A 23,525-nucleotide genomic window follows, 5' to 3' on the forward strand; every position below is an offset into this window, starting at 1 on the left:
AAGAATATTAGATAATTTATGCTCAGCCTAAGAGGCTATTATTGCCATTTGTGTCCCCTCGCGTGGGACAAGGTCATCCAGAACCCAGGGCAAGGATGCCAATCTGGACCCTCCCTTCCCTTAGGGTTTGGGTCAAGGCACCCCCCCCCCCCATCCCTGCAATAAACCATTGCGCCCAGGGAAACCTCTCCTCCTGCCCACCCCTTGTCCTGGCCCTGGTGGTGGGGGGGATTCCTCCCCCTATTTTTTAAGTTTCCCATCGTTAGCAGTGCAGAAGGTAACAGGAAATCCAAAATTGTACTAGAAAAGCAATAGAAGGAAACATCTGGTACAGTGACAGCTGACTTAGGCCCATTTCACACGATCGGGTCCCTCTGTCTGTTTTTATTGGGCCACCCATTGTCCTCTATGGGGAAGCAGATGTCAGCGGACACGTGTCCTCTGACACCTACCTGCCATCCGATAAGATCCGCTGATAACAGACGTACGGTGATACCTTCGCCATCTGTCCAGCTGGTCAGATCGGATGAAAATGGACAGGCTTTCATCCGATCTCCCCATAGAGGAGAGCGGGGGTCCGACGGGTCTGTCTCAGCACTGTGAGCGGAAATGGACCTGTAATCCACCTGCTCAGCCGGGATCAATGGGGATCAGTGGACTGTCCTTCCAAATGGATCCACCCCATGTGAAAGGGGCCTGAGGAGTCACCCGTTCAGTCACAAGAAAAAACAGATTCAGTTTACATCAGTTTTCAGTTCAGCTCAGTTTATGTCAGTTTACTTCCCATCAGTTTATATTACTCTGCATCCATTTTTGCATCCATTTTTTTTTCTCCATTGTTGCAGAGACCAATCAGAGGTGACAAAAAGATAAACAAAAAATGTTTTTTTTGTCATAAACAGAACGTTCATCCGTTTACATTCGTTCCGTTTCATCGGATCTGGACGTACCCTTGTCTGTTTAAAAAATTGGATCAGCACCGACATGGATGTAAATGGATCATCCATTCACATTCATTGGTTCATAGAAATACATTGCTGTCTGTATTTCATACGCCAACAGATGGATGAAAAAAAGACAGACAGTAGGTGAAAGGGGCCTAAAGATGGCCATAGATGGATTATTAGCCAGCCAGCGGATCGATCAAAAAAAAAACAAAAAACAACTGATTCCCCCATCTACACAATTGAGGTGGATGGGGGAATCCTCCCTGCTGCACGAATGTATTCTGACAGCAGGCCTCTGTCAGAATACACAGGCGATTGGCTGCAGGCTGTCAGAATACACAGGCCATTGGCTGCAGGCTGTCAGAATACACAGGCCATTGGCTGCAGGCTGTCAGAATACACAGGCGATTGGCTGCAGGCTGTCAGAATACACAGGCGATTGGCTGCAGGCTGTCAGAATACACAGGCGATTGGCTGCAGGCTGTCAGAATACACAGGCCATTGGCTGCAGGCTGTCAGAATACACAGGCCATTGGCTGCAGGCTGTCAGAGTACACAGGCCATTGGCTGCAGGCTGTCAGAATACACAGGCGATTAGCTGCAGGCACTGTTTTCCAACAGCCCCGTTCAAGAGAAGTCAGTTGCAGTGCTTTAAGGCCACCTCTCCGTGCGCCTTAGCGTACCAGTACGCTCATTTTGGACATCTGCGCGCTCAATTGCCCCCCCCCCCCCCAAAGAATATTTCCCACTCCAGAGCCAGACCAGTCACCACCAGTGAGTCCCCCTGCTCCGGAGTCCCAGCCCAGGCCAGGGGGGGTGCTCTGTGGGGACCCTGATGTGGGGTGGGGGGGGGGGGGGGGGGACAAAATTTATAGGTAATAATAGAGTACCAGCACCTCTTTTGGGCCACTTAAAGCACTGGTCAGTTGGTAATAGCTACAGATGGATGAAAATTCAGCCAGGTCCCTGCCGGGCACCTGCGATCGCTCCCTGTGGAGACAGAACGGCGGTTCTGTCAGCAATGAACACAGGGCTCCTGTGATCCTCCTATTTAGGAGCACAGGTCCCTGTGTTCATTCCAGAAGTACATCCCCCACACAGTTAGAAAGCACCCCCTAGGGACAAATTTAATCCTTTGATCGCCCCTGGGTTAACCCCTTCCCTGCCAGTGTCATTATTACAGTGACAGTGCATATTTTTAGCACTGATTACTGTAATAATGCCACTGTTACCCCCAAAAGTGTAAAAAATGTCAGTTAGGGGTCCGATCTGTCCGCCGCAATGTCGCAGTCCCACTAAAAAACGCAGATCGCCGCCATTACTAGTAAAAAAACAAACAAAAACTACATAAATCTAGTTTGTAGACATGATAACTTTTGCGCAAACCAATCAAAATATGCTTATTGGGATTTTTTTTACCAAAAATATGTAGCAGAAAACAAATTGGCCAAAAAATTTGATTTTTTTTTTTTATTGGGAATGTTTTATAGCAGAAAGTGAAAAATATTGTTTTTTTTTTTCTTCAGAATTATTGCTCTTTTTTTGTTTATAGCGCAAAAAATAAAAATCGCACAGGTGATCAAATACCACCAAAAGAAAGCTCTGTTTGTGGGAAAAAAAGGACACCAATTTTATTTGGGTACAACTTCGCACGACCGCGCAATTGTCAGTTAAAGTAACGCAGTGCCGAATTGCAAAACATGGCCTGGTCATTAAGGGGGGAAATCTTTCGGGTCCAGAAGTGGGTAAATCATCCAATGGCGGGTGTCATAACTGATCACATGGCAACGTGCAGATCAAACAGAGGCCAAGATGCCAGCTTCCTTGGCTGCAAAGGATAGGAGGGTTTAGTTCTGCTTTAATATGGGACAATTTAAAGAATGCAGATTGGCTGATTGAGATGACGTCATTGGATGGAGGTAGCTAACAGGTATCTGATTGGCTACAGATACATTTGGCAACACTGTATTCAGTAAATATAAAAGTGCAAAATTGTATATTCTCTTCTCACTCTGATGATTAGAACGGCTCCAGTTTGTATTACTGAGACAGCATATCAGTGAGACAACAGCGTGTCTGAGAGTCTCTCATCAGCACATCGGTGATGTCATAGAAATTGTTCTCAATGGCTAGATTGTATTGCAAGTTAATGTCCTTGCAACAAGAGATGATACGTCTCAGGTTCTGCATTCCGGTACCTCCTGGGGGGTTCAGTTTACATCTGAAAAAAAAAGAAAAAGCACATTAGATACACATTAGATACACGGCTGCATGTCGTGTCTAGAGAGGAGCTTCTGCATCCCATGAACTCTTCTTTATCTGAACCCGCTCTCTTTATTTTCCGCCCTGCAGCCCATCTCTTTGTTTACGGGAGCTGATGGGAGGGAATGACCCCCGGCCGCAGCTCATTGGAGTAAAAAACAGAGCACAAGTTCATGGGCGTCCGCAGAACTTGTTTTTTCAGGGAGGGGGGGGGGGGGGGCATAATTTTAAGGTCACCCATGCTCCGCCCCCTTTTTTTAACAATGTCATGAATGGGAAGGACTTACTCATTATACTTATTTCATTTATTTTTAAAGGGCAAATGGCAACATTTATTTTTAAAGCATTTGTTAACCCCAAAAAAATATTGATCCTGTTCCCGTAAAGCATGTTATACAGCACAGTGCTTGTGTTGTGTAATTTGCTCCCCCCCGTATCACCTAAAATACCTGGCTGATCCTGCCTGGCTATGTCCTCCCTTCTGTAAACTGACCACGGTATATCATGGCTGCTCAGTCCTGACACCGTGGTCAGTTTATGTGCCTCCATCATTCACAGCTAACCTGTCCTCCTCTGTCCTCCCCCCCCCCCCCTCCCCCCCTACTCTCTGCCTGTCTGCTCCTGTGTCAGTGCCCGCTCGCCTCCCCTCCTGCTGCTGTAGTTTCATTTTAAGTTTCATATCCTGTCTACAGTCTGTTTAATAATCCTGTGTGCCCCTGTGTCTGTTTTTTATAAAAATAAGCCACTCACCTGACCTGCCGCTTCTCCCCCCCTCCCCCTCTCCTCCCCCCTCCTCCTCCCGGTGTCACTGGGAGCAAGCAATGTCCCAGGCTTGGTGGTCAATGGGGGTAATCATTGGTGTCAGTGGGAGGAATAGTGCCCCATCATTGGTGTCAGTGGGAGGAATAGTGCCCCATCATTGGTGTCAGTGGGAGGAATAGTGCCCCATCATTGGTGTCAGTGAGAGGAATAGTGTCCCATCGTTTGTATAAGTGGGAGGAATAGTGCCCCATTGTTGGTGTCAGTGGGAGGAATAGTGCCCCATCATTGGTGTCAGTGGGAGGAATAGTGTCCCATCGTTGGTATAAGTGGGAGGAATAGTACCCCATCATTGGTGTCAGTGGGAGGTAGAGCGCCCCATCATTGGTGTCAGTGGGAGGAATAGTACCCCATCATTGGTGTCAGTGGGAGGAATAGTACCCCACCATTGATGTCAGTGGGAGGAATAGTGCGCCATCATTGGTGTCAGTGGGAGGAATAGTGACCCATCGTTGGTGTTAGTGGGATGAATAGTGACCCATCGTTGGTGTCAGTGGGAGGTATAGCGCCCCATCATTGGTGTCAGTGGGAGGTATAGCGCCCCATCATTGGTGTCAGTGGGAGGTATAGTGCCCCATTGTTGGTGTCAGTGGGAGGAGGAATAGTGCCCCATCATTGGTGTCAGTGGGAGGTATAGTGCCCCATCATTGGTGTCAGTGGGAGGAATAGTGCCCCATCATTGGTGTCAGTGGGAGGAATAGTGTCCTATCATTGGTGTCAGTGGGAGGAATAGTGCCCCATCATTGGTGTCAGTGGGAGGAATAGTGTCCTATCATTGGTGTCAGTGGAGGAATAGTGCCCCATCATTGGTGTCAGTGGGAGGAATAGTGTCCTATCATTGGTGTCAGTGGGAGGAGTAGTGCCCCAAGGGTTGCATAAAGGGCAAGCCGCAGCTTGGAGACCACTGCTTTAGACCATAGCATCTTCCCACTAATCATGCATCTACGTGTTGCCCTTCCCCCATTCATATACAGTTCTGTGTCTTACTTGTTGGATATTTGCTCAAAGACTCCTTTGCTGAGCAATTGCCGCTGTTTCAATTCCTCGAAATACTGGAAGTCGCCTCCAACAATCACCTTGTGATACAGAACCTCAGCCCAGTCCGGCTGTACTTCATAGGCTTCAGAAACAATAACAGCCTAGAAGACAAGAGAGGAATGTCAGGATCCATGAGGATGGAATGCAGTGACTCGATCCATTATGGATTAAAGAAAGAAATCATTATATATAAAACTCAGGATACTGTATTCTGTTGTCAGTATATTTGTGTTTGTATGGGTAAAGCTGTCCACATAGACCGTCCTCCACACCGCCATCAACATCATCCCTTCCACACTGCGCTCCGCGAGCGCTTCAAGCCTCGAGTCGGCGGTGCGGAGGATGGGCTATGTGGACAGCTTTACTGCATACTTAAATGTGCCTCATTTATTTATCAGCCATGTGAGTTGCTAAATGTTGAACCTTCATTAAATGTAACCATATTACTACACTTAGAGGCACCTCTCTTCTCCTTTATCCTCTTCCGGACCGCCCGCCGCCTTTCTACTGCGGCAGTGAGGCCCTCCTGCGCGAACCAACGTAGACCTACGTCGGTCGCGCGCCTGTAGCCAGGAGGCGAGCGCGTGCCGGCGGCGCGCTCCTGCCCTTATTTGGCAGCGGGGACTCCGATGCACGGAGTCATCGTTCCCCACTGAGAGAGTAAACACAGTAAACACATCTGACCGTTCTTCTCCCTGGAATTATCACAGAGCCCCTGTGATCCTTCTGTATAGGTTCACAGATCTCCATGATCATTTCACAAGCCGCGCCCCCCCACAGTTAGAATCACTCCCCTAGGCTCACATTTAACTCCTTGATCACCCACAATGTTAACCCCTTCCCTGCCAGCTGACCCTTCTTCTCCCTGGAATTATCACAGGGCCACTGTGATCCTTCTTTATAGGATCACAGGTCTCTGTGGTCATTCCATAAGCCCCACCCCCATACAGTTAGAATCACTACCCTAGGCTCACATTTAACTCCTTGATCACCCACAATGTTAACCCGTTCCCTGCCAGCTGACCGTTCTTCTCCCTGGAATGATCACAGAGCCACTGTGATCCTTCTATATAGGATCACAGGTCTCTGTGGTCATTCCATAAGCCCCACCCCCATACAGTTAGAATCACTACCCTAGGCTCACATTTAACCCCTTGATCACCCACTGTGTTAACCCCTTCCCTGCCAGTGTCATTATTACAGTAAAAATGCATATTTATAGCACTGATTACTGTAGTAATGTCACCGGTTGTTCGCCGCAATGTCGCAGTCCTGATAAAACTCGCAGATCGCCGCCATTACTAGTAAAAAATTAAAAAATAAAGAAATAAAAATGACATAAATTTTTCCCATAGTTTGTAGACACGATAACTTTTGCGCAAACCAATCAAAATACGCTTATTGTGATTTTTTTTTACCAAAAATATGTAGCAGAAAACAAATTGGCCTAAAATTATGAAAAATTTAGATTGTTACATTTTTTTTTATTGGGAATGTTATATAGCAGAAAGTGAAAAATAATGTTTTTTTTTTCAGAATTGTCGCTCTTTTTTTGTTTATAGCGCAAAAAATAAAAAATCGCACAGGTGATCAAATACCACCAAAAGAAAGCTCTGTTTGTGGGAAAAAAAAACCCATCAATTTAATTTGGGTACAGCTTCGCACGACCGGGCAATTTTCCATTAAAGTAACGCAGTGCTGAATCGCAAAATAGGCCCTGGTCTTTGAGCAGCCAAATCCTCCTGGGCTTAAGTGGTTAAAGTAATGCAGTGCCCAATCGCAATAAATGGCCTGGTCATTAAGGGGGCAAATCCTTCCGGTCCAGAACTGGTTAAGTAATAAACAGCCCCAAGGCATGCATTAAATAAGACATGAATGGCAGCTCTAAGATATGTGATTAGGGGTTATGAAGAGATAATATCAAACAGAACTACATGAGAATGGATCATGCTGCTGGGACCAGTGAGGGCTGGTGCGCCATGGGCGGGGGGGTGGGCGACAGACAGACCACACCATAAACTGCCCCCCCGGACCACATCAGTTCCAGCCCACACACCAAACCACCCCCCTCCCCCTCCCAGCCACAAAAGGGGATTAGGACAGGATCCACCCCCCTCCAGCCACAGGAGAAGAAAAGGATCGGCCCCCCCACAGCCATGTTAGCCACTTGAAGGAGAGATATGTGAGCATTGACCTCTGCTGTGACTCTATATTGCATGGATACAGATCAATGGTGGCATTATATGAAGCACGGACAGCGGTGGCGCCCCCCCCCATCGCTGGCTCACTCCCCCTGGATTGACGTGGAGGGCGGGCAGTGGCGGCTTCACCTGGCAGCGGCGGCGGCGGCAGCTTCCCCTGTGTCTCCTCCCTCCTCCTCCTTGGCCAATAGCATGGCTTCTCCTTTTCGGCCAATCGGGAAACTGTTCTCAGCACCCGCTTCCTGATTGGCTGGGAGGAGAATCAGTGTGATAAAAGCGAATATTCATTTGCTATTGTCACACAACTGGGTGGGCTCAGGGCGCAGTGCTCTGCTCCCCGAGCCCACCCTTTTTTGAAGCCCACTAGAGCTTCTGGCTCTAATCATGGGCTTCAAAAAAAAAAAAAAACCCCATTGGAATCCATGCGTCCGGCGCCCTGCATGTAGATTAGGGGGCCGGACACATGGACAGGGGGGGCGGTGCCCCTGCGCCCCCCAATGGATGGGCCTGCCACTGGTTGGGACAATGACTGTATACTACATTTTCCATATTCTCAGTAATAGGCTCCATATATTTTTTTCAGAATATGCAGAAAGAACACCAAAAAATGATAAACTTCAGTAAATGTTTGATGGAAAGGAAGCAAACATAGAGCAGAAGTCTGGGCCGGTCAGCAGCACCTACCTGGTAGAATCGCGGCAATGCCATTATGGGCTCCATTAAGCTTTCTCGGTCCAAATTGATGAGCCTGGTTTTGTGGCCGCTCTTCAATAGGTGAAGCTGAAGAGTCAGAAGGCGGGTCAGACGGGCACATCGCAGGGACTGACGGACACAGGAATCCTACATATATACGGATACAGGAAAGACAGAATGAACACAACAAAACAATTCACTGCAACCAACAAGGTGAAAGTAGTTTTAATAAAGTGATTGTAATGGCAGAAGGTGCGTTCTATGCTTGAAGATAAACACCCTTCTGTGTGCAGCACCCCCCCTCCCAATACTTATCTGTGCCCCCTCTCCATCCAGCATTGTTTGAGTGCCTCAGCCATCCGGGACTCTCCCTCCTGATTGGCTGAGACACAGCAGCGGCGCTAATGGCTCCTACTGCTGTCAATTAACCACTTGCCGACCGCCAGCAATACATATACTGTGACAGGTCGACTCTGTCCCGCGAAACGGCGTTAACTGTACGTTGCTTCGCGGGACCACTAGTGGGGGCGCGTGCCCATCCACCACAGGGGAAGCCAATCAGCGGGTCCGGTGGCCACGATTGCCGCCAGGCACCCGCGATCGCTACCCTTGGAGACAGAACAGGTGTCTGCCGTTGTAAACACGGCAGACCGCTGTTCTGTCAGTAATGATCCTGTATTCCTCTTATTTAGGAATACAGGTCTCTGTGTTCATCCAGTAAATACAGCCCCCCACACAGTTAGAAAGCACCCCCTAGTTATAAACACAGCTGACCATTCTTCTCTCTGAAATGATCACAGAGCACCCCCTAGGCTCACATTTAACTGGGGCACCCGCGAACGCTCCCTGTGAAGAAAGAATGGCGGTCTGCTGTTACATAGTTACATAGTTAGTGAGGTTGAAAAAAGACATCAGTCCATCCAGTTCAACCTATGATGTGTGTGTGTGTTTGCTGTTAACCGTACATTGTATACCCCTGTATGTTGTACATTGTATACCCCTGTATGTTGTACATTGTATACCCCTGTATGTTGTACATTGTATACCCCTGTATGTTGTACATTGTATACCCCTGTATGTTGTACATTGTATACCCCCTGTATGTTGTACATTGTATACCCCTGTATGTTGTACATTGTATACCCCTGTATGTTGTACATTGTATACCCCTGTATGTTGTACATTGTATACCTCTGTATGTTGTACATTGTATACCCCTGTATGTTGTACATTGTATACCCCTGTATGTTGTGGTCTCTAAGGTGCCCATCTAATCGTTTTTTGAAACTATCGATGCTCCCTGCCGATACCACTGCTTGCGGAAGAGAATTCCACATCCTTACCGCTCTTACAGTGAAGAACCCCTTATGTACTTAAGGTTAAACCGCCTTTCCTCAAGTTTTAGTGAGTGGCCACGTGTCTTATTGTATTCCCTTTCTCTGAATAGTTTGTTCCTTATGCTAGGGTCGCCAGTACAGTATTTGTACATTGATATCATATCCCCCCTCAATTGTCTCTTCTCCAGAGAGAATAGGTTCAGTGCTTGTAGTCTTTCCTCATAGCTGATGTCCTCCATTCCCCTAATTATTTTTGTTGCCCTTCTCTGGACTCTCTCCAGTTCCAGCACATCCTTCCTGAGGACCGGTGCCCAGAACTGGACAGCATACTCCAGATGTGGCCGGACCAGAGTCTTGTAGAGAGGGAGAATAATCTCTTTATTTCTGGAGTGAATCCCCTTTTTTATACATCACAGTATTCTGTTGGCTTTGCTTGCAGCGGCTTGGCATTGCATGCCACTGCCAAGCCTGTTGTCTACCAGTACCCCCAAGTCTTTTTCCATCCTAGGCTCACCCAGAGGTTCACCCCCCCCCCCCCCCCCCCAGTGAGTAGCTTGCTTTCTGGTTTCTGGCACCCAAGTGCATTACTTTACATTTTTCAACATTAAACCTCATCTGCCATGTAGTTGCCCACCCCGTTATTTTGTTCAGGTCCGCTTGTAAGGTTTCCACATCCTGCATAGAAGATATTGGCAAGCTTAGTTTAGTATCATCCGCAAATACTGAGATTGTACTAGATATCCCCTCAGATCATTTATGAATAAATTAAACAGGATTGGCCCCAGGACAGAACCTTGGAGGACCCCACTTTCCACACCTGCCCATCTGAGTACTCCCCATTAATCACCACCCTCTGTACTCTCCCCTGGAGCCAGTTCTCTATCCAGGTACTCACCCTATGGTCCATACCTACCTTCCTTAGTTTGTACAGTAAGCGTTTGTGGGGAACGGTATCATAGGCCTTTGCAAAGTCCAGATACACCACATCCACCGGCTTACCTTTATCTAGGTGGCAGCTCAATTCATCGTAGAAGGTTAATAGATTGGTTTGGCAAGAACAATTTTTCATAAATCCATGCTGATTACTAATAATTAATAATTTAAAAGAAAGAAATGCTTGATCTATATCACTCTGTGTGTAACGCATCTATATAAAATATAGGAGTTTTACTTTTTAAATTATTTACTGAAACAAATTTACTTTTTGATGATATTCTAATTTTATGAGATGCCCCTGTAAAAGAAAACGTCATTCCTCAGGACGCCTTCTTCCATTGCTCCGCGCTCCAGTTTTGATGCTCACGTGCCCATTGTAGGCACTTTTGGCTGTGGACACAGGTTAGCATGGGCACCCTGACCGGTCTGCTGCTACGCAGCAAAATACACAACAAACTGCGATTCACAATTTTTTGGCTTTTAACACACCAAATTCAAGGACATGTTCACCTACTGCCTAATATATCCCACCCACTTTCAGATGCCATTGTAACAAGATAATCAATGTTATTTATTTACCGGTCAGGGGTTATAATGTTCTAGCTGATCAATGTTTAAGGAGTCTGCAAGTTAATGCTATACCGAGTCCTAACTCAGTCTAGTTGCTGACCAGGGGCATAACTACAGGGGTTGCAGGGTTTGCAATTGCAACCAGGCCCCATGCGTCTCCCTTGTACACCTGGATAGGAGGGGCGGTGGGGGCAGCATATAGAGAAATCACTGTCCTCCTTTTTCCTCCTGTAGCTGCAGGAGGAAAATGGAGGAGATTGGTTCCTCTGTATGCTGCCCCCGCCGCTCCTCCTATCCAGTTCACTTGTGTTCTGCTGTCTCTGGGCCCCTGTGTGCTCCCCTGCCCCCCCCCCCCCCACTGTGCTCCCTCCCCTCTCCTGCCGGCTGCTGCAGGGGATGTGTCACAATAGAGAACCAGGAAGGGGTCAGTAAATATGTAATTTACCGGCTCCTTCCTTTTCTGAATGGACAGAGTCATAGTCAGTGACATTGTAAAAAAATTAAATAAAATGATAAAAAATAATACAATTAAAATACCAAAAAATAAAAACTACTGACACCAGTGGGTGAACTTCCAGGATCGCAAAGGTCACACTTGTGACCAGGACCTGGCATTCCACCACCGTGGGGAGGCCCCAAGATGGCGGGAAGGGGGCCCACTGCAGAACTTGTGAAAGGGTGCCGCTGCGGGACCGTAATAAAGAGCCCTGCAACGAGATTAAAGGGCCCCAGGATCAGTGGGAAGAGCCACAGGCTTGAAGGGAAGGGCCCCAGCCAGGGGTCCGGGGGGCCCTTCGTGGTTTCTTGCACCGGGGCACTGAAGGTTCTAGTTACGCCTCTGTTGCTGACCATGCAATGTAAAACTTTCACCATTCCAGGGACAGCACTTGCAGTCAGGAGCTACATCATTAACCTAGTCTCAAAATACCAACCTAATTGTTCTCTTTGTTCCTCCCAAAACCTCCTGCTCTCTAGCTCCCTCGTCGCCTCCTCCTATGCTCGCCTCCAACACTTCTCCTGAGCCTCTCCAATCCTATGGAACTCCCTACCCACATCTCTCCAACTATCCCTAAAAACCCGTCTTTTCAGAGAGGCCTATCCTGCCCCCAACTATTTACTGTACTTTTCTCCATCAGCTTATCCCCCACAGTTATTACCTTTTGTACCACTTGGCCATGCCTCTTAGATTGTAAGCTCGAATGAGCAGGACCCTCTGATTCCTCCTGTATTCAATTGTATTGTATTTTGTACTGTCTGCCCTCATGTTGGAGAGTACTGTGCTATATAAATTCTGTATTATAATAATAATAATAAATCAGTTTACCTTTGAATAATAATAATATAATAATTATTATATTATTATTAATAATAATATAATAATAATAATAATAATATAATAATAATAATAAATCAGTTAACCTTTGAATAATAATAATAATATAATAATAATAATAATATAATAATAATAATAATAATAATAAATCAGTTTACCTTTGAATAACTCTCAGCAGCATCAATGAGCAGAGTGAGCGCCTTCATAATGGACGACCTCAGCTCTTCTATTTCAGACATCCAGTGTTCTGCACACAAACGTCGTCTCAGTAAATATTCAGATAACATATTAGGAAATAGAGCTGAGTGTCTGAAAGTCACCACACCCCTTCAAAATTGTGGAAAATTTGCAAATGTACAGAAATTGGGTTTTTAAGGTGCTACACACAAGAAAGATAATTTAGAGTAAAAAAAAAAAAATCAAATTTTATTTGTACAAAGTTAAAATTCAACAATAAAAGAAAAAAATTATTTTACATGTACTATGCAGTTATTCACTCAACATGTTTTGCTATAATTTAGCTTCTTCAGGAGATACTTATGGATGCTGCACATATAAACACTATAAGAGAATATATATTTATTTAGTCACAGAAAAAATAACAACAAAATTAAGTTTATAAAAAGTCTAAAGTCTATATAGAAGGCCCTGTTCACACCTAAGAGTATTTCAGCTCATAAAATGCTCATCCCTGAAGTCTCGAAATGCCCAATAAGCAAAATCCCATTCATTTCAATGGCCCCCTGTTAATATCTGAGCATTTTGTCGCTTGAAGCAAAACGCTGAAGCTCAAAAAAGTACATGAGCTTCTTTTTTGGTAGATTACAAGCATTTTTGTTAGATGTCAATGACTGCCTCCAAACACCTGCAAAAAACGCTTGAAAAACGCCTGAAAAAACACCTAAAAAAACTCCTGAAAACGATACGCTCAGGTGTGAATGGAGCCTAAATTCATGTTATTTATTAATGATGCTTACATTAATAGGTCCTCCGGACCGCTGGACTACACAAACATGCCTGCCGGCAGGAAACTCACATAGGCCCTAAAACAATGGCGCCAACCACGGCAAAATGGCAACCACACGTGGTGCGCACTAGGCTCCCAGGGATCCAAGAGGCTAGGTGGCCACAGCCACAATGCAAGTGGGGAACTGGGCACAGGACTACAAAGCACAGCCAGCGCCCACCCCAGCCTGGGAAGGCCATCCCGCTGGCAGAAGGCCCACAGGGACCACCAAAACAAAGGGTGGAAGGAGGGGAACCTGCAGGTCAGACTCTGTTCCAGGGGGGTGCCCGGGTCCACACCAAAACCCTCCAGGGGGAGAGTGGGGGACAGCTACTCACCATACCAGGAATCAGGCAGGCACCGCTCCAGACAGAACCACCTCGCCATCGAAATGGGGGGGCTGTTGGCAAGGAGGAACGCTGCGACCCGGTCGTATGCGACATACCGAGACATTTAACTCACAGGCCAGCCCCCGTCCAGTGGGGTTATGTCGCAGCAGGCCCAGCGCGGAGCTGTGGTATGTGGCTTTTGCTGACCAGACTGGGGGTGCCACTGGATCTAGCTATCCAGCCTGTCACCCAGCCCGGCAGTTGATTGTAGATCCCACAGGAAAAAACCAGGAGAAAAAATGCCAGTAAAAAGGAAATAATTGCCAGGACCAGAGATCCTGGCAGGGAACTATGTCCTTACTCCTGACTAGGCAGAAAAAAACTGAAGGCCTATAGCAGAGAGGGGGATGTATACCACCTAGGACTGCCCATAGGCATAGCCAAGTCTTTTTTCTGCCTAGTGTCCTACTCCTGTATGGGGCGATATAACCCTATGGTTCTGAATATGGAGCGCTGTCCGTCAATGAATGAAAGCGAGAATACGATTTTTGTAAGATTTTACCGTAAAATCTTTTCTCTGAAGTCCATTAACAGACACAGCCTTATCTTCATGAGCTGAACAGGTTATGCTGCCCCCTGCAGGAGTAGTCTAGGAAGGTAAAGTTTTTCATATACACGTCCCTGGAGCTGCCCCTTTCAGACATAACCCCCCACACACTCAGCCCAGCAAATCAGTTTAGTTGCAAGCAGTGAAGACACAAAACCATGCCCATATAGAGGGGCGGGTGCTGCGTCTGTCAATGGACTTCAGAGAAAAAGATTTTACGGTAAGATCTTACAAAAAATTAAATTTTTTTAAGAACTTACCGTAAAATTATTTTCTCTGAGTCCTCTGACAGACGCAGCTCTTCAATGTTTCTTCACCAATAGGGTTATGCGACCTCTACAGGAGTAGACTAGGCAGTGAAAGCTTTCACTTGGCACTCCTATAGGGGCTGTCCTACACACATAACCCCTGACACACTGTGTTCATAGATCAGTTTCGTAGCAAGCAGTGAAAGAACACACAACCAACCCCAGAACAGAGGGGCGGGAGCTGCGTTTGAGGACTCAGAGAAAATAATTTTTTACGGTAAGTTCTTCCAAAAATTCAATTTTCTCTTATGTCCTCTGACAGAAGCAGCTCTTCAATGTTTCTTCACCAATGGGACGTCCGATAGCAGTGTAGGCATGAGGAGTTGGAATAACGCAACCAACAACCGTTAACGTATCAAAAAGGCTAGAAAACGTAGCCAACAGGGCAACAGAAAGCTAAACCAATACCAACAGGAGGTTACCCCAAAACAAAAATTCACCCCTGAAAGAGACCATAAATCTCTTCAGCAAACAGTAGCCTGCAAAACCTTGCGGCCAAAGGAAGCATCCCAGGATGCCAACAAATCACTCTTATAGAATTTTGTAAAAGTTTGCACAGACGACCAGGTCGCCGCTTTACACACCTGAGCCACAGAAGCCTGATGGCGAAAAGCCCAAGAGGCACTCAGTGCTCTAGTAGAATGCGCCCTCACGTAAACATTTCCAAAAGAAAATAAGATCTGAGACCGGAGTCCCAGCAGGGAACCTGGGTCCTACTCCTAAAATAGGCAGCAAGAAACTGATCTATAAGCACAGTGTGTCAGGGGTTATGTGTGTAGGACAGCCCCTATAGGAGTGCCAAGTGAAAGCTTTCACTGCCTAGTCTACTCCTGTTGAGGGCGCATAACCCCATTGGTGAAGAAACATTGAAGAGCTGCGTCTGTCAGAGGACGTAAGAGAAATCCTATTTTCTCTATCGTCCATTGACAGACACAGCCTCATCTTCATGAGCTGTATGGGATATCCCAAAGCAGTATAGGCATGAGGGGTGGGAAAAACGCAACCAGAAAGTAACAAACTCCAAAAGCTAAACCTAGCCAACTGTGTAACACAAAGCTCAAACAAAACAACATGAGCTCACCCAGGTAAAAGACCCCTAAGAGAATAAGAAAAAAACACCAAAATACCACCAAAAGAAAGCTCTATTTGTGGGAAAAAAAGGACATCTCTTGTATTTGGGTACAGCGTCGCACAACCGCGCAATTGTCAGTTAAAGTAACGCAGTGCCAAATCGCAAAATATGGCCTGGTCATAAAGGGGGTAAAATCTTCCGGGGGCTGAAGTGGTAATGTATGTAAATACTCTAGCTCTATGGGAAATCTTGGTCAGCTTGACATGGCACTGATCCCAGTTTTTAACATTGGCGTCTAAGGGGAAATCTTGGAAGAAGTTCAGTGGATTTATATATCTATATATATATATATACTGTATATAATATAGGGGACAGAAATCCACCTGTGTGATCTAAGCAGTTTATGACAGGTTCTCTTTAAAGGAGCTTTTTTGGCTGTACTTCTCCTTTGGATCACAGGAGTGCGGTTCATTCTGCACTCCTGTGACCTGTTTTCAGCCGACAGCGGGCTAAAGCCCATTGTTGGCTGACTTCACAAAGCTGGTTGTGTCTCTAAAAAGATCTTTACCATATGGTCGGGATCCACCCGGAAGCCTGGACCAGCAGCCAGCTGAGAGGCTGAGACATCAGCTCCTGCCCCCTCCAAAGTCCAGTGCTTCAGTGAGCGCCGGGGGGGGGGGGGCAGAGATCCGGAGACTGACAGTCATTAGCTCTTCGAAGCCTGAAGACCGAGAGCTCAGCGATCAGCAGTGTTTAATCGCTCAATTCTTGGTCTTAGAGCTGGTGGGGGACAGATGCAACATCGGATCGATGCTGCATCCACCTAGGTAAGGTATACATTTTTTTTTTTTTTTTTTTTTAGTTAAATCCATACTTCCCTTTTAATGAGACATCAAGGGTCGTTTAGACCCCTGATGACTCACTTACCCTCTATTAAAGCTAATGGAGTGTCGACTGTGCTCCATTAGCTTCTTCCCAGGGAAAAAGACACCAGAACTGGGAAGTGACATTATATATGAAGCTAGGGGAGATAAGAAAAGTGATGTGCGATGGTCTCAGTGGCGGCTGGTGCTCCATGGGCCGGGGGGGGCGTCAGACCGACCGCACCATACCCCCCCTATCCCCGGACCACACCAGGCCGCAGACACCGTCCCCCCGCCCCCCCCGGACCACAGCGAGAGAGGAGAGGACAGGCAGGACCCCCCCCCACTCACTCACCCTGCCTGGGTGCAGCAGCAGGCGGTGGCGGCTTTGGCTTCTTCCCCCCTGTCATCTGCGTCTCCTCCCTCCTCCTCCATGCCCCATGGCTTCTCTTTTCGGCCAATCGGGAAACGGGTCTCAAAACCCGCTTCCTGATTGGCCAGGAGGAGGATCTGTGTGACAATAGCGAATTTTCATTTTCTAATCACATGGTTAAAAAAAAACAAAAAAGCCCCACCGCATGTAGATTAGGGGGCCAGACGCATGGATAGGGTGGCGGCAACCCCTGCGCCCCATATGACCAGCCGCCACTGGATGGTCTCCTTCTGTAAGAAAGAAACATGGATGCAGTGCACACTGCGGACATGGAATCCACATACAGGCTCAAAGTGTCCTCCCACACTGCAGATAACACGAAATGATGAAAAGGAGCCAGCAACTCTGAAATCCGTGTTCTGATTTTTATTGGCTACATTATAGTGACATAAAAGAGAGCTAACGCGTTTCGGCGAGAGCCATAATCATAGCTATTTGTATATAAACACACAAGCAGCGCTGGTTAACATAAAATAAAATAAAATTAAAATGTTCATCAAAGTCCAGCATGAATTAAATTAATCCAAAAGCCTTTGAGCAGGAACTTCCACCCAGGTGCTGGGAAGCACACAATAGTGAGATAGAGCTTCCACCTTCGCCACACACTACTCTTACCGACAAGTATTAACCATCGTTCCCACAATGGCCAAATACAGCAGTGGGTGATTTGAAGGATCACTCAACCTTAGACCTCTGAATTAGTGTGTAAAGAACATCCGTAATTCTAATCAGCCTCATGCATAGGAAAAAAAGGTCAAGGAAGAGACCCATAGCGTTACATGTTTCAAGATATTTATTAAAAAAGCTTAGAATCGCACTCACCAAACAGTAGGTAAAATATGCAGGGAATACACTGAACACTCATCAGTTCTAACCAGAACAATGACTGGCCTCTGGGCATGATGACGTAACGTAAGGCTAGCTCCTCCCAATGCGTTTCGTCATTACGACATCATCAGGGGGCATTTTTACTATTACATAGCAATTTTTATGTCACTATAAAGTAGCCAATAAAAATTGCAACACGGATACCAGAGTGGCCGGCTCCTTTTCATCATTCGATGGTATCCCTCCCCTCCACCCAGTGGCACCCACCATGCAGATCTTGGGCTCGCAGATGGGACTACGGAGCACAGGAAGTATGCTGGGGGGGGGGGGGGGTTACAGCTCCGGGGGGGCACAGAAAGTGTATTGTTTTCATTAGAAAGTCGACAGTCAGCTGCAGCAGCCGGGAGTGTTTGTAAACCCCCCCCCCCCCCGTGCCACCACTATATAACATACAGCAGTGGCAGTAAAAGGATTCATTTTGCCAAATTTCACATTAGTTCTTGAGATAATCCCTAATTATTTCCTCACCACACTTACCCCAAGGTTGAGACTGGATTAACTTGAGTTGGATCTTTGCCGCGTGTTCATGGTTGTGGCCGATGTCGCGGTGCATGCTAAAGCACAACGCGGTCATGTTATGTTTTTCACTGTCCCCAGGGTGACAACGCTTGATATACTCCAGGAGTGCCGTCTGCAATCCTCCTTTCTGAAAGGTAAATTGTGAAAAACATATTAACATCTTCCAGACCGCCCGCCGCCTATTTACTGCGGCAATGCGGCCCTCCTGCGCAAACCAACGCGCATGCAGCTAGGGGGCTAGCGTGCGCTGCCGCCCCCACTCGGCAGCGGGGACTCCGATGCATGGGGCAGGCGGCTCCGATTGCCGCCTGACACCCACGATCGCTCCCCGCTGAGAGAGAACGACGGTTGGCTGTTGTAAACACATCTGACCGTTCTTCCTGGAAAGCTCACAGAGCTCCTGTGATCCTTCTATATAGGATCACAGGTCTCGATGATCATTTCACAAGCCCCTCCCCCATACAGTTAGAGACACGCCCCTAGGTACACATTTAACCCTTTGATCACCCACAGGGTTAACCCCTTCCCTGCCGGTGTCATTAGTACAGTAACAGTGCATATATTTCTCTCTGGAATGATCACAGAGTGCCTGTGATCCTTCTATATAGGATCACAGGTCTCTATGATCATTTCGCAAGCCACGCCCCCCCACAGTTAGAATCACTCCCCTAGGCTCACATTTAATTCCTTCCCTGCCATTGTCATTATTACAGTAACAGTGCATATTGTTTAGCACTGATTACTGTAGTAATGTCACTGGTCCCCCCAAAAGTGTCAAAAATGTCAGTTAGGGGTCCGATCTGTCCGCCGCAATGTCGCAGTCCTGCTAAAAATCGCAGATCGCCGCCATTACTAGTATAAAAAAAAAAAAAAAATCAACAAAAATGACATAAATCTTTGCCGTAGTTAGTAGACGCGATAACTTTTGCGCAAACCAATCAAAATACGCTTATTGTGAATTTTTTTTTTTTTGTAGTAGAAAACAAATTGGCCTAAAATGTTTAAAAAATTTTGATTTGTTAAATTTTTTTTTTTTTAGGAATGTTATATAGCAGAAAGTGAAAAAACTGGATTTTTGACTTACCGTAAAATCCTTTTCTCTTAAGTTCATTGACGGACGCAGTTCTCTCTGATTTATATTGCGTCCGTCAATGAAATATAGAGAAATATTGTTTTTTTTTCCAGAATTGGCGCTCTTTTTTTGTTTATAGCACAAAAAAATAAAAATCGCACAGGTGATCAAATACCACCAAAAGAAAGCTCTGTTTGTAGGAAAAAAAGGACATCAATGTTATTTGGGTACAGCATCGCACGACCGTACAATTGTCCGTTAACCGCTTGCCGACCGCAGCACGACAATTTACGTCGGCAGTCAGCCCCTCACAGGCAAAGCGATGTAGGGCTACGTCGCTAGCCTGTGAGGCTCTAGGGAGCGAGCGCGCGCCGCATGAGGCACGCTCCCGCTCCAGCGCGGTCACAGATCCCCCCGCGCGTGTGCCAGGCGGACCCGATGTCCGCCGGGCACTCGCGATCTTCCGTTACACCGGAAGAAAGGCAGGCGGCTAATGTAAACACAGCCGCCTGTCATTCTCCTCTGTGTAAGGATGGAGATCATACGGTTCTGCTATGTAGGACCGTTTGATCTCTGTTCTTACACTAGTAGCCACAGCCAATCACAGTTAGAAACACGCCCCTAGGTTAACCCCTCCCTCTCCAATAAAGTTAACTCCTTCACTGCCAGTGTAATTTTTACGGTAACAGTGCATATGTATAGCACTGATTACTGCAGTAATGTCACCGGTAACCCCAAAAGTGTCAAAAATGTCAGTCAAGGATCCGATCTGTCCGCCGCAATGTCGCAGTCCCGCAAAAAAAAATAAAATCGCAGATCGCCGCCATTACGCGTTAAAAAAAAACAACAAAAATGACAAAAATCTTTCCCTTTGTTAGTAAACGCAATAACTTTTGCGCAAACCAATCAAAATACGCTTTTTGTGATTTTTTTTTACCAAACATATGGTAAAAAAAAAAATTGGCCCAAAAATGTTAAAAAATTTAGATTTTTTAATTTTTTTGGGGGGGAATTTCATATAAAGAAATGTGAAAAATGTTATTTTTGCAAAATTGACGCTTTTTTTTTTTGTTTATAGCGCATGATCAAAAAAATCGCACAGGTGATCAAATACCGCCAAAAGAAAGCTCTGTTTGTGGGAAAAAAAGGACGCCAAATTCGTTTAGGTACAGCGTCGCACGACTGCGCAATTGTCCGTTAAATTCACGCAGTGCCGAATCGCAAAATAGGCCCTGGTCAGGAAGGGGGTAAAATCTTCCGGGGCTTAAGTGGTTAAAGTAACGCAGTGCCAAATCGCAAAATATGGCCTGGTCATTAAGGGGGAAAATCCTTCCGGTCCAGAAGTGGTTAACGATTTAGGATCTACAATGATAATCCATATTCATCATACAAAGAAACCTCCATCTTGTAAAAAAAACGCTTTTTCCGAATCCAACTCACCGTATCCAGCTGTTTCCTTAGCAGAAGCTCGAAGTGTTGGTTCTTATGTAGAATGTCAAACACATAAAACATATCATTGTAGCGACCAATCCCAGACAGGAGCCTAACCTGGAAGAGAAGTCATTGTGATGCGCCTGGAATAAAATAGCTCAGGGTCAGAGGTCATAGGGAGAAAGGTCATACCATGAGACTGTACTCCTGTTTCGGCGCCAAGTGCATCTCCGTCAGATGGCGGCACACATAAAGAACACGCCGGATCCCCTCTAAGTGACATGTCAGACTGAAGCATTCATGTGCAGAGATAAGGACCTCGATAACTAAAAATGGAAAATAAAAAATAAAAGTTAAACAAGGAACTATAAAAAATAAAATAAAAGACAACATACAGATAGAAGGTTCAACTGACACAAAACTAAAATCTCAGTTCTCAATAGATACCCGACAGTTTCTTGTGCTGTGAAAAAGTATTTACCCCCTTCCTGTTTTTTTTCTTTTTGCATTTTTGTCACACTTAAAGTTATTCTAAAGTCTCGAGTGTTTTTCTTTTTTTTTTTTTTTTCTTAAAAAACAAATTTTCTATTTCCCTCCTCTATGCAGTTGGTTTTGCTCAGAGCTGCCCGGATCCTCCCTCCTATCGAGTGCCCCCACAGCAAGCAGCTTGCTATGGGGGTCACCCGAGCTGAGCTGCAGCTCCGTGTGTCCATTCAGACTTCAGAGCTGATGATCGGCCCCGCCCCCTCTCTCTCTCCTGATTGGCTAACTGACTTTGAAAGCAGCGGAAGCCAGGGAACGGCTGCCCTGGGCACTGTGGTATCATGTGAGGTGGGGGAAATTAGGAGCGGTGCTAGGAATGACAATTTGGGGGAATTTGTGTTGGGAGGGGGAACGGGGGAAGAGGATTTGTGCTTGGAAGGGGGGGGCGGGGAATTTGGGGGGTTTCTGCTAGAAGAGGTGATATGGAAGAGGGGGGAGGGAAATCGTGCTAGGAGGGATGATTTGTGCTAGGAGGGGAAGTTGGGGGGGGGGATTTGTGCTAGGAGGTGGGAATTGGATTGGGGGGGGGGGGGTTGTGCTTGGAGGGGAAATTTGAGTGGTAGAGGATTTGTGCTAGGAGGGGTGATTTTTTTTTGGGGGGGGGGATTTGTGTTTGGGGGTTTTGGTGAGAGGCAGAATTGGAGCTTGAAGGGGGGACAGGCAAAGATTTGCGCTGGCAGGGGCAGATTGGTACTGGGAGGAGGGTAAATTTATGCTTAGAGCATGGGTGTCCAACCTACGGCCCTTAGGCTGTTGCGGAACTACAGCACCAATGAGGCATTGCATGACTGACAGTTGCAAGCATGGCTTCCAAAGGCAGAGGCATCATGGGACTTGTAGTTCTGCAACAGCTGGAGGGCCGCAGGTTGGACACCAATGGCTTAGAGGGTAAGCATGCAAATTAGTGCTCAATTACTTTTTTTTTTTGGTGGATTTTTGATGACACATAATGCTCATGGGGGGGGGGGGGGGGGCAGCAGTTTGGTATGTTTGCCCTGAGCTCTAGATGACCATTATTGAACAAACCTGCACAACTGCTGTGGTCATTAAGAGGGGTTCCCACCCCTTAATACATGCCCACAATATGTTGTTACATCTCCCGGGGGAGGGGGGGGGGGCAGAGCCACCTGGGAGGTGGACTGAAGTTCTGCTTTAAGATGGGCTGACCGTCTAAACCAGGGGCCTCTAAATTTTATAAACAAAAGGGTCAGTTTACTTTCCTTCAGACCTAAAAGGGACCGGACTGTAGCCGATGAGAACAGAAAAGGTCCCAAAGTCATTGGGAATAAACAATGTCCAATCTTTGGTGTAAGTGGGAAGAATATTGGCCCATCGTTGGGAGTGATTGATTGGCGAGAAACTGTGCCATATCATTGGTGTCATTGGGACCCATCCTTGGTGTCAGTGGGAGGAATTCTGTCCCATCATTGATGTAATTGGAAGGAATTGCCCATCATCATTGGGCCCCATTGTTGGTGTCAGTGGGAGGAATTGTGCCCTATCATTGGTGTCAGTGGGAGGAATAGTGCCCCATTGTTGGTATCAGTGGGAGGAATAGTGCCCCATCATTGGTGTCAGTGGGAGGAATAGTGCCCCATCATTGGTGTCAGTGGAAGGAATAGTGCCCCATTGTTGGAATCAGTGGGAGGAATAGTGCCCCATTGTTGGTGTCAGTGGGAGGAATAGTACCCCATTGTTGGTGTCAGTGGGAGGAATTGTGCCCCATTATTGGTGTCAGTGGGAGGAATAGTGCCCCATTGTTGGTGTCAGTGGGAGGAATTGTGCCCCATTATTGGTGTCAGTGGGAGGAATTGTGCCCTATCATTGATGTCATTGGAAGGAATTGCCATCATTGGCATAATGCAGAGGAATTGCCCATCATCATTGGGCCCCATTGTTGGTGTCATTGGGAGGAATTGTGCCCCATTATTGGTGTCAGTGGGAGGAATTGTGCCCCATTATTGCTGTCATTGGGAGGAATAGTGCCCCATTGTTGGTGTCATTGGGAGGAATAGTGCCCCATTGTTGGTGTCATTGGGAGGAATAGTGCCCCATTGTTGGTGTCATTGGGAGGAATTGTGCCCCATTGTTGGTGTCAGTGGGAGGAATTGTGCCCCATTGTTGGTGTCACTGGGAGGAATTTTGCCCCATTGTTGGTGTCAGTGGGAGGAATTGTGCCCCATTGTTGGTGTCAATGGGAGGAATTGTGGCCCATTGTTGGTGTCATTGGGAGGAATTGTGGCCCATTGTTGGTGTCATTGGGAGGAATTGTGCCCCATTGTTGGTGTCAGTGGGAGGAATTTTGCCCCATTGTTGGT

The 23,525-nt window shown here is 46.6% G+C and overlaps 1 protein-coding gene across 1 annotated transcript in view; it reads right to left on the reverse strand.

The window, feature by feature from the left end:
- Window positions 1-2,953: 2,953 nt before the first annotated feature.
- The window catches only part of SPG11 (SPG11 vesicle trafficking associated, spatacsin), a 196,148-nt gene continuing 175,576 nt past the window's right edge, over window positions 2,954-23,525 (reverse strand). Inside the window, exons 34-40 of the mRNA XM_082252993.1 lie at window positions 20,857-20,990; window positions 20,674-20,781; window positions 18,120-18,288; window positions 12,295-12,383; window positions 7,952-8,107; window positions 5,016-5,167; window positions 2,954-3,168 (exon numbers count right to left, since the gene is read on the reverse strand). Coding sequence (XP_082109119.1) covers window positions 2,988-3,168; window positions 5,016-5,167; window positions 7,952-8,107; window positions 12,295-12,383; window positions 18,120-18,288; window positions 20,674-20,781; window positions 20,857-20,990 — 989 coding nt within the window. The 3' untranslated portion in view covers window positions 2,954-2,987. The remainder of the gene's footprint in view (window positions 3,169-5,015; window positions 5,168-7,951; window positions 8,108-12,294; window positions 12,384-18,119; window positions 18,289-20,673; window positions 20,782-20,856; window positions 20,991-23,525) is intronic.

Source organism: Pelophylax lessonae (genome assembly GCF_965119305.1).
Source record: "Pelophylax lessonae genome assembly, chromosome: 4".
Lineage (NCBI taxonomy): Eukaryota > Metazoa > Chordata > Amphibia > Anura > Ranidae > Pelophylax > Pelophylax lessonae.